Source organism: Nomascus leucogenys, chromosome 22a (assembly GCF_006542625.1).
Source record: "Nomascus leucogenys isolate Asia chromosome 22a, Asia_NLE_v1, whole genome shotgun sequence".
In the NCBI taxonomy this organism is placed as follows: Eukaryota; Metazoa; Chordata; class Mammalia; order Primates; family Hylobatidae; genus Nomascus; species Nomascus leucogenys.
Genome location: NC_044402.1, coordinates 13750205 through 13762440, shown reverse-complemented (window position 1 = coordinate 13762440; position 12236 = coordinate 13750205). Strand labels below are relative to the sequence as shown.

At 37.2% G+C, this 12236-nt stretch overlaps 1 protein-coding gene across 9 annotated transcripts in view; it reads right to left on the bottom strand.

Moving 5' to 3' along the window:
* The window catches only part of TRIP11 (thyroid hormone receptor interactor 11), a 78175-nt gene that overhangs the window by 21178 nt on the left and 44761 nt on the right, over positions 1 to 12236 (bottom strand). For 4 of the 9 annotated variants that reach the window (XM_004091845.3, XM_030802785.1, XM_030802787.1 and 1 more), the window contains 3 exons: positions 8364 to 8527; positions 6824 to 6927; positions 1311 to 1410 (listed from right to left, as the gene is read on the bottom strand). In XM_004091845.3, coding sequence (XP_004091893.2) covers positions 1311 to 1410; positions 6824 to 6927; positions 8364 to 8527 — 368 coding nt within the window. Of the gene's footprint in view, positions 1 to 1310; positions 1411 to 6823; positions 6928 to 8363; positions 8528 to 9506; positions 11886 to 12236 lie in introns of those variants that run through there. The other 5 variants (XR_004027811.1, XR_004027812.1, XR_004027813.1 and 2 more) reach the window with 5 other exon arrangements.

Here is a 12236-nt window from a genome sequence, read left to right as displayed (position 1 = left end):
CACGGAAAGACCATGAATTATGGTAATAGGTAAAAAGATTGGAGTTCAAATCTTGCCTCTTTAATCTATAAAATGGATAATACCACTTAGAGATGCTTATAAAAAGTAAATGATGAGAAGACTAAATACATAAATGTTATGTCAAATGTCCATAATAGACACTCAATATATAATTGTTTCCTTGCTGCCCATTTCCAGGCCCTCTACTAGATTTAGAGATCCTAGCCTGGCCAAGTCTTACAAGGTAGAAGACTTTTGGTTGGGCAGTAACTTGCCTCAGAATCAAGTCATTTTGAGGACAATTACTTCACATCTATCTTTTTTTCTTTGTATTCCTAAAAATCTCCCCTCTCCTGTCTCCTGCGGGATTTAGGCCAGCTTACTTTGGCTTGTCCTTTGGTGTCCATGTGTCAGTGGTTCCTGCCGGCTTGCCTCCCTAGTGTCTAAGTCGCTGCTTCTGTTGTTGACAGCTCCTCTGCTGTACTATCTCCTTCTATTTTTGCTTATTTCTAATTTCATCTTAGGTGGCATGTATTTCTTGACTACATGCCTTGTTACTATTGTGCCTAACCTAGACATCTAAAATTGATGCATTTCTAGGCTCCGTTATCACCTTCCCAATAACCTTGAATCATTACCTACTAAATGCAGCCCTACAATAGTTTTGACTTCCTAATTGCCTCTAAATCAGAGATGAAACGAGGATATGCCATCTTTGTCAGCTGTTGGATTCAACAAAGCCCTGTAAGCCACCTGATCACTGAACCAATTAATAATCCTAAGCATAGGACATACCTTAGGGAATGGACAGGGCATATGAGACACCTTATAAACATCAAAAAATACATGACGCACCTGTGGTAAAACACCATCTACAATCATAAAAATCTAGCTATACCCAGAAATTCATTCTACAGAAAGTTACTCTTTTATTTGAGAATTCTGCCTTCTCTAACAGATCAGATGGCTTTAGGCAAGATGCACATGAACTGATAAGGGAGAAATCATATCCATAAAAAGTCAAATCAGTCCAATCAACCCCTCTGATAGTCAACAGGGTAACAGCCAACACAATGGCATTGCCTCAACATCCAGGAAAACTAACTGGACAGCCAGGGCTAACTTAATGACTCTGGTTTCACTAGGACCATACTTAAATTGAAGCAACTCAGTCAGGGAAGATACAAATGGAAGTCACACATCAATGAAGTTGGTCTCACTCAACTATGCCAATTTATGACAGAAGACTACATTTGACTTAATACCAGTATTGTAGTGGGGGAAAAAAATGAAAAGAAAAAAAAACCTACTTTGTTTTTTAAGTTCTTCAATTTGTTCTTCTTTTACATCTAACTGTTCTGTAAGTCTTGATGCTGAATCCAATGCAGCATTTGCTTCATCCAAACGTCCCTGAGAAAGAAAACTTTATTAAAAAAAAGTATGCAAAAATTATTTCACAAACTATAAGGCTGAGAGACATCTTAGAGTCAACGTCTACATTTCAGCTGGTGAAGCTGCACCTCTATGACCTTGGGCAAATGTATCCAACCAATAAGTATCAAAGGCAGAACCCACATTCTTTTCAATACAATACTGCCTCATTTAGAGGAACTAAATAAAAAGAGCAGATGCCACTGAAAGACAACATGATGACAGAAGTAAAAAAAAAAAAAAAAGTAACAACATAAACTACAAAAAAACAAAGATATAGAAAGTCCAGAAACATATCAACAAATGTTCTCTTTTTAATTTTTGAAAATCTAATACAGTGATGCTTGATTATGACTTTGTTACTTTAAATTTTATTTCCCTGACCACTACTAGTGAATTTGAGCATACTTTTCATGTTTACAGGGCAAGCTGGATCTGTCCTTCTGTGAAAACCTCTTTGCATACATTGCCCAAGATTCTACTGAGTTGTATTTCTCCTGTCCATCTGTAAGAGCACCTTGTATAGTAGATATGAAGCTTTTTCACCCGTGCTAAGCAAATATCGTTACCATATCTGCCATTTTTCTACTGACTCTATGATATCTTTTGTCATGTAAACATTTTAAATACTATATAGTCAATCATGTTCTACTTTGCTTTTACAGCTTCTTAAGTTTTAGTCTTGGTTAGGATCCTCCTTGCCCTTAGAATGTAAATGTTGTCGTCCAGATTTTATTACAAGATATTTTGTAATATATTTAAATCTTTAACACAGTGTTTCTTAATGGAAGTGGCTTTGGCATTCCTTGCCCAATAAATGCCATCTATTCCCAGATAATCAGCACCACTCCCAGTTGAGAATCCCTGCTTTAATACAATTAGACTTTACTTTTGTTTATGATGTAAGATGGGGGTCTGTTTTTTTTTTTTTCCTTCCTTATGGACAGATGGTTTTATCAACATCATTAATTAGATAAGCTATCCTTTTTCTCATTAAATTAATTTAGGTTTTAGTTTCAAATTCTCAAATGTATCCTGGGCTCTATTTCTGGATTCTCTTTAATCCACTAATCTAGTCAACACTGTATCGATTTATGGCTCTATTATGACATCTAGTAGGCAGGTCTCTCCTTACTGCATTATTTCTCATAATTTTCTTGGCTATTCTCAAGTATTCTCCCATGTAAATTTAAGGTCAAGTTTTGCCATCTTCAATCAGTGTGACAGCCTTTTACTGTGTCATCCTGGATAGACCACAGTCCCCAGTTATTCAATCAAACATGATCTAGATGTTGCTGTGAAGGTATTCTGCAAATGTAATCAAAGTCCTTAATCAGTTGAATTTAAGAAAGGCACATTATTCTGGATAATTTGGGTGGGCCTGATTGAACCAGTTTTAAAGTTCTTAAAAGCCAGGGTTTAGGCTTCCCCCTAAAAAAGAAGAAATTCCTTCTTTGGACCACAGCTTCCGCCTGTGTCTATGGAGTTCCATCCTGCTTGTGACTTTCCTTTCCTGGCTGCTTGTGGACAACAGCTTTGGCCCATGCCTGCTGAGTTCCAGCCTGCCTTTGATGTGGGCTTCCCATCTTGACTGCCAACCCTACAAATTTCAGACTTGCTTAGCCAGCCGCTACAATCTTGTAGCCAATTCCTTGTAATAAATTGCATGTGTGTATCCATATATATCACATATATAAATTTGGCACATATACATACACACCCTATTGATTCTGCTTTTAGGGGTTGAACGCTGATTGATATATAGAGGGACTGAAATTAAAAATTTTAAATAAAATATTTGCTATTCAAAAATCCACAAAACTTAATTTAGTGTGAAGGAAATTTAAACTTTCAAATTATTTAACCCCACACCATTTGTACTTATGAAGTTATTAAAGCTTAAATCTATGCTTAGATTTTTTCCAAAATCAGCATTTAGATTTTGTTATTCTTTCTACCAGTCGTTTGGTTTTTATTTCATTAATTACAGCTTTTATTTTTATTAATTCCCTCAATTTCTTCTCATTTATTTTGTTCTTCTTTTAAATGTATATTACATTTTAAATTTTAAAAAATAAAACTAGTTTTAAAAGATTTGGCTGGGTGCTGTGACACATGCCTATAGTCCCAGCTAGTCAAAAGGCTGAGGCAGGAGGATTGCGTGAGTCCAGAAATGCAAGGCTGTAGTGCACTATTATGATCACACTGGTGAAGAGCCACTGCATTCCAGCCAGGGAAACATAGCAAGATTTCATCTCTAACATAAGAAAAAAATGCCAGGCATAGAGGCTCACACCTGTAATTCCAACACTTTGTGAGGCCAAGACAGGAGGACTGTTTGAGCCCAGGAGTTTGAGACCAGCCTGGACAACAAAGCAAGACTGTCTCTAAGAAAAAAAGAGAAGAAGATCTGGACTTCCATTCTAGCAGTTCCTCAGACTGTATACTCTGGATCCACTAGAAACTACTAAGAGTATTAGATAAAATACATCTTTTTAAATGTATTAATCGGCTGACAAGAAAGTAAGTATAAATGGTCAATAAACATATTAAAAGATGCTTGACCTCACTGGTAATTAGGGAAGTGCAAATTAAGACCACAGGAAGACAGCCCTTCTGCTATGGCTTGAACGTATACCCACAAGTTCATTTGCTGAAAACCTGATTCCCAATGTGGCAGTATTGGGAGGTGGGGCCTGATGGGAGGTGTTTGGTTCATGGGGGCACCACCCTCATGAACAGATTAATGTCCTTACTGTGGGAGTGGGTTCATAATCAAGGGAGTAGGTTCCTTACAAGAGGAGTTTGGCCCCCTCTTCCTCTCTCATCTTACCCTCTCTTTGCCATGGGATGATGTAGCAAGGAGGTTTACCAGTTGCTGGCACCTTAATCTTGGATTTCCCAGCTTCCAGAACCCGTGAGCTACTACATTTCTGTTCACTATAAATAAACCAGTCTGTGGTATTCTATCGTATCAGCACAAAATGGACTAAGACACTTCTTACCCATCAGATTGTCAAAAACTTTGAAAGTCTGATAATGTCAAGTGTTGACAAGGATGTAGAACAAGAAGTCATGTGCCTGCTAGTAGGAGTAATTTAGCACAACCACTTCAGAAAACAATTAATCATCTAATAAAGTTGAAGTTGACCATATACGTCCTATAACTCAGCAATTCCAATCAAGATATACATCTAAAAAAACTCTTGTATGTTTAGAAGATATCTGAAATACTCTTTATCAATAAAATGGGTAAATTATATACTAATGCAATGCATACAGAAATGAAAATAACAAATCACCTACATACAGTAACACACAGTAATATGACTGAATCTCATAAACACTATGGTAAGTTTTTTAAAAAACCAAGTCTCAGCCGGGCACGGTGGCTCATGCCTATAATCCCAGCACTTTGGGAGGCTGATGTGGATGGATCACCTGAAGTCAGGAGTTCAAGAACAGCCTGGCCAACATGGTGAAACCCTGTCGCTACAAAAAATACAAAAATTAGCCAGGCGTGACGGTGGGCGCCTATAATCCCAGCTACTTGGGAGGCTGAGGCAGGAGAATCACTTGAACCCAGGGCAAAGATTGTAGTGAGCTGAGATCACGCCCTTGCACTCCAGCCTGAGCAAAAGAGCGAAATGCCGTCTCAAAAAAAAAAAAAAAAAAAAAAGCAAGTCTCAGAAAAATTACTGAATTTACATATAGTTCAAATTCCATTTACATAGACTTCAAAAATATGCAAAACCAAACAATGGATTGTTTGGAGCTTCAAACCTATGTGATAAGAACCATAAAGAAAACAAGCAGAAAAAGAAAAAAGAAAACCAAACAAAATAAGGAGGTAATAAACATAACATTTTGGAATAGTGGTTGCCTAAGAGGTGGAAGATGAGAATGGGATGTGAAGGGCTGCATAAGGAACTTTAAAGGATGAAGTTTTATTTCTTACACTGGGTGGTGACAGTGTGGGTATTTGGTGCATTGTTAGCCTTATATTTTACACATATTATCTAAATTGTTTTGCAGCCATTTAATACTTAATTAAAATGTTAAAACTTTATTAGGAAGTATATCTTCACTTACTTGGAACGTTAATGTTCCTGAAGAACAGCATAATTACCTCCACTAATGTCAGGTAAATGAATTTTATCATTTTCTACCAGTTATTGACAGTCTATTTATGACATAGAAAAGCTTCTCCTAGGCCGGGCATGGTGGGTAATCCCAGCACTTTGGGAGGCCAAGGCAGGCGGATCACGAGGTAAGGAGATCAAGACTATCCTGGCTAACATGGTGAAACCTCGTCTCTACTAAAAATACAAAAAATTAGCCAGGTGTGGTGGCGGGCGCCTGTAGTCCCAGCTACTCGGAAGGCTGAGGCAGGAGAATGGCGTGAACCCGGGAGGGGGAGTTTGCAGTGAGCCGAGATAGCGCCACTGCACTCCAGCATGGGCGACAGAGCGAGACTCCGTCTGAAAAAAAAAAAAAAAAAAAAAAAAAAAAAAAAAAAAAAAAAAAAAAGGTTTCTCCTAAATCTAAAAGCATGTTGTTTTGGTGTCCTATCTCTTCATAGGGGTTCATTTTTATTTATTCCTTATATATAATTTTTGTATGTATGAAATATAGTATGTAATAGAAAAATATTTTAAAGGATGATGTTATTATACAAAAGAAAAAGATTTAATGGGATAATATATATTGTTTTAATCCATGTGAAATGAGTGCTTACAGAGGTACAAATTCAAAATTTTGTTGAAAAAAGAAAATTACACACCAGGCGCAGTGGCTCTCGCCTGTAATCCCAGCACTTTGGGAGGCTGAGGTGGGTGGATCACCTGAGGTCAGGAGTTTGAGACCAGCCTGACCAAAGTGGCGAAACCCCATCTCTATTAAAAATACAAAATTAGCTGGGTATGGTGGTGCATGCCTGTAATCCCAGCTACTTGGGAGGCTGAGGCAGGAGAACTGCTTGAACCTGGAAGGCAAAGGTTGTGGTGGGCCAAGATCATGTCATTGCACTCCAGCCTGGGTAACAAGAGCGAAACTAGGTCTCAAAAAAAAAAAAAAAAAAGAGAGAGAAAATTATAAAGTTAAAATTATAGATTAATTTGGGTGTTTTTTTCCCCAGAGACCTCTAAAATACCTCTATGTGCCAAAAAATTTAAATGTTCTATCATCTTACATTTGCTGTGTCTACTCTAAACTATGACACCTTAGGGAAATCCTGGGTATGTTGTTCACTGTCAGGCTACAGCAGAGGGCTGGATTCAGGGTAGAAAATTTACTAAATGAACAGTTTAGGAGATTATTTCCAAGACAAAGACTCTACAAGTAACTGTTCCATGAATAATAAAACCTACAAGAGAAAACTATTTTGTCCTACCTGTAATGATATCACTTTTCCTTCCAGATTTTCTGCCTTTTTCTTCCATTCAGCTATAAGCTGTTTTTGCTTTTCGAGTTCAGCAGAATACATAGCTTTTTCCTCTAAAGAGAAAAGAAAGTTACATTAGTATTTTGCAATCGTGTGATAAATTAGAATGTTAAGCCATTTCAAATTTTAATAATCCAACGAAAACAGTTCAAATGTCTCAAACAGAAAAGAATATATGCCTTACTGATAATGTTAAGTGGTACTAAAGTAATGAGATCACTTTCCTCTGCCTAAACACTTCTCCATCTTGTCTATCTTGCAGATTCTTCTCTCCCTTCATAACTCTTCTCAAATATTTCCTCTTTGGCAACACTTTCTCTACAGTCTCAGTTCCACACTGCTTTGTATATATACCCACTCTAATAATTACATTATACTGTAAAGTAGACCTCAAATTTTTTTTTTTTTTTTTTTTTTTTTTTTGAGACAGAGTCTCACTCTGTCACCCAGGCTGGAGTGCAGTGGTGTCATCTCGGCTCACTCACTGCAACCTCCTCCTCCAGGGTTCAAGCCGAGTATCTGGTATTACAGGCATCTTCCACCACACCTGGCTAATTTGTGTATTTTTAGTAGAGAGGGGGTTTCATCACATTGGCCAGGCTGGTCTCGAACTCCTGACCTCAGGTGATCTACCCGCCTTGGCCTCCCGAAGTGCCGGGATTACAGGCATAAGCCACCATGCCCGGCAAGAATTCTTATATCTAAAATTTAAGATTTCAACCTTGAAGGGACACAGAGGTACAAATTTAAAGTTTTGCTTAGGCATAAAACTACGAGTCCTTGTTACTTCCTCATTCTCATATCCCCTAATCACCTCCCACAACTAGCAGTTAATTTACTGTCAATAATTACTGAATGCATGAATAAACAAATGGATGGATGAATGATCTAAAGTGAGTAAATGTAAGGATAGGAGGTAGAATGTGAAAAGGTATATTTGGTTCTCAGGGTAGAACTGCTCTGGTTACTATTATTGTGTCTCCAAAAAAGCATCTTCCATATGGACTAGAAAATGTAGTTATCTCAAAGCATAGATGAATAGCTATGAACATGTGAATCACCATTTCAAAGAACAGTAATTAATGATGATTATCTGAAGTAGGTTCAACCTCCAGCCCTTATCTTAAAACCTAACTATTCTTTGTATGTGCGTATCTCTCTTTGTATTCTCCTCTTTATTACTTGATCATCTTTCCTTGTATTCTCTTTATTACTTGATCATCTTTCCTTGTATTTCCTCAACTCTCATCTCTCACTGGTAATAGGACACTAAAACAAATTTTTAATAATTACTAAATAAAGTTTATTTTCTCGTCTTAATTGTAAAAGGAGTCTAAATTAACTTTTTGATGGCTACTCACCTTTCCCCTCTACCAGTGGGTAACCTTTCAGAGATTTCCCCATGTCTCATCTAAAATAGCTCTCAAATTAGGCAAAATTACCAATAACTACAATTTTTCTTCATTGAAAGAGTGACCGTAGAGCTTACCTTGTTGGAAATGCTCTAGTACCATCTGCAGGTTGGCCAGTGACAGAGCATACTGCTTTACTTGTTCCTGAGAGACAGAAAGCTGCAGCGCAGTTTCATCCCTTTGCTTGGAAACTACATTCAACTGTTCTTGCAATGACTCTACCTGCACACTGGCTTGATGGCTTCAAACAAAAAGAATAAAAGTCAAACTGCTTCTATCTATTTAGATACTTTAACAAGAAGAAGCCACCTTCCCTACATCTTATTACTTTATTTTATTTCTTTTTTTTTTTTTTGAGACAGAGTCTCACTCTGTCGCCCAGGCTGGAGTGCAGTGGCGCAATCACAGCTCACCGCAACCTCCGCCTCCCAGGTTCAAGTGATTCTCCTGCCTCAGCCTCCTGAGCAGCTGGGGTTACAGGTGCCCACCACCATGCCCCGCTGATTTTTGTATTTTTAGTAAAGACGGGGTTTTACCATGTTGGCTAGGCTGGACTCAAACTCCTGACCTCAGGTAATCCACCCACTTCGGCCTCCTAAAGTGCTGGGATTACAGGCGTGAGCCACCGACCCTGGCCTCTTATTGCTTTAAATTCAAGTTAGATTTCAAAGTATTTAGATACTTTAATAAGATGAAACATCCTACATTTTTTATTATGGTAAAATATACATAAAATTTACCATTTTAACCAGTTTTAAGTGTACAGTTCAGTGGCACTAAGTACATTCACACTGTTGTACAACCACCACCACCACCATCCATCTCCAGAACTTTTCTCACCTTCTCAAACTGAAACTCTATACCCATTAAATAGTAACTCCCCTTTCCCTTGAAAACTACCACCCTGCTATCTATCTCTGTTAATGTGATCTTTCCTACACTTTATTGCATTAAATTCAAGTTAAATTTCAAAGAAACTTGAAGAGTTCTTCTGGTACTTGTTGCCCTGTTTTTGTAAATTCAATCACTCTTCCTGTGAAAGTGACTTTGAACAAATGGCAGTCCTTTTAAAGACTGAGAATTAAGTTAAATAAGAAAAGTCAGCAAAATAAAAATGTAGGCCAGGTGAGGTGGCTTTCACATGTAATCCCAGCCCTTTGGGAGGCCAAGGCAAAAGGACTGTTTGAGCCCAGGAGTTTGAGGCTGCACTGAACTATGATCACACCACTGTACTCTAGCCTGGGCAATAGAGTGAGATCTTGTTTCTAAAAAATACAAATAAAAGAAATAGGTACAAATGAATAGCCTGCAATTTTTGTGCTTCCAGGCTAAAACTCTAAGATGTAATTTATCATAAAATGTTTTGTAAGGAACCCTGGAAGTCATTTTGTCCAGCTCCCAATTTAATACAAAATGGATTCTATGACACTCCCTTGCCTTTGACCCCCTTGCATTCCCGGTGAACTCACAACTTTCCAAAGGCTATCCCACTGATGAACTACTCTGAATATTAGTTATCTTTTACTATCATCTTTCTTTCTGCCTATATTAAACACAGTAACCTCTATCTCTGACTCCAGAGATTCCTAAGAGGTAGATACAGATATAGCACCTATCTAGGCTTATGTCACTGGTGTACTTCCTTAATGTATAATGATTACATTCAAAATACTGCAATAGTCTCCCAGGGGTTTTAATTTCCGGTTAAATTCTTATTCAAGAGCAGTCCATTAAAGCTCATTAGGATCAACTCATTTTGAAGAGACTTTACCCATTAGCACCCTCTTGTGGAAAGAGCATAAGTTGGTAATCAGAAGATCTAAATTCAGCTCCCAAATATCTCTGGACCTTGTTCAACTTTGCTGGTTAGCAATCACTCAATGGTTGACTGTAGGAATGAAATGAGCTATGATGACACTCAAAAAGTTAATAAATACCAGGTGTTACTATTGTTAAGTAACGGCTCACACCACCATAATCTGGTTTGTAGATCTGAGGTACTCATACAACAAGTATTTACTGAATAGCTAATATATTAAACTCTGTAATATACGCTATGTGATAGGTAGAAAACGAATGGGCCCATTCCTACCTCCCAGTGACTTTACATTTCACTGGGTGGGAGACAGTATAGGACACGTCGACAATTACCTGTACCCTAAATTAAAATATAAGTGCCCTCAAACTATAAGACTCAAACTAAGTATTATGCAAGTTCAAAGGAAAAACATCACACCAGGAAGGTTTGTTTTTGGATATGAAAAGTGGGGTGCCAAATAAAGCACCCTTTAGGAAGAAAATGGAATTGAAGAATAGGCAAGAGTCATAGAACAACTTGCTGGGGATCAGGTTCACTCTTCAGGCAGAAGAAGGCATATGAAAAGAAAAAGCAGAAGAAAAAGAAATAGGAAAACAGTGGCTCTGAGAAAGTGAGTAATACAGTTTGGCTGGATGTAGCTGATAACGTGAAATAAGGCTAAGGTGGTAAGACCCTGGGACCATCCTTGAGTCAAGACCAGTTTTTGAAAAAAGGAGTAAAAAGATCACAGCTCTATGTAAGGAAGGTTATTCTGGAAGTTATTATGAAAAATAAATGAAAAGCGCAGAGACTAGAAACTATTTTAATTAAGAGAAAATAAGGGCTTGAAAAGTGCAAAAAAAGAGTGAGAATACAGAATGTTACAGCATTTCTGCCAAAGTGAAACATATAGCCAAATGATCACTCATTGTTTTAATCCCCGTTTTAAACAAGTTTTCCAGCTGAGTCTGAAGGTATAATAACATACTCTGCAAAGGTGGGGTAGGGGTTAATTCACAGGAATATTGTCTCTACTGGCCTATAATTTATTTGCAGACAGATAGAAACGATTATCTCATTTTATCTCCCTTGGTGTCATAAATAGTAAAAAGATAAATAAAAAGATGCATATACAACTAATAGGAATATAAATGGACATAATTTTTTTGTGAAATAATTTGGCAGTATAATCTCAGAAGTTTTAAAATGCTTCTTGATCTAGAAGTTCCGTTTCTCAAAACTTACCCTAAGGATATAATCTGTCATCAACACAAAAATACATGTCTTGGGATATCATGTCAACCCTCAGTGATTTTGAAAAGTTAAAACACATAATAAACTACTGCGTTAATCATGGCAAATCCAAATAATGGCGTATTATGTGGCCATAAAATATTCCAAACATGCATGGCTTAACATGTACTGACATTCATATTATTGATAGAAACAGGTTATAAAATAGTATGAATATTATAATCTCAGTTTTGCTTTAAAAAGGGTATATAATATATACACGTAGACATAAAAGTATAAAAAGGCACACAAAAAGATTATCTCTGGGCATGTGGGGCTCTGTGTGATTTGTGTGATTTTCCTAAACGTGAAAAATATAACCTTTTTATAACTAAAAAAAAAAAACAAGAAAAAAATTTTATTGAGAGAAATAAAAATCTAAAATATATAAACAGGGACCGGGTCACTCAAGAGTGCTAATAAACCCAGTTAATTCTTCATACTGACCTTGGTCTCTACTTTGCTACTTCCTTTACTCTCTTCCTGCTAACATCCACACCCTGTTCAGCTTAAGATCATTTGATGAAAAATAAAATCACATAAATAGTTATTTGGGAGTCAGACAGAGACAATTAAAATCAGTCAGAATTTCAAACTATACTCCTAAAATGGTAAGAGGCAGTGATCTAGGGTGATGGACAAGACACAGAGAGTTTGAATGCCAGATCTACTTAAGACTCACAGACTCAAGTGTGAAACCCCCCCACACACTCTGTGTGCCTACCTTGGGCAGGTTATTAAATCTCTTTACCTTCAGTTTCTTCATCCATAAAATACAGATAACGAATTTTGCAAGGATGAGCTAACATACAAAAAATACTTACTGAGTCTGATATTTAAGAAGTGTTGAGTTAAAGTT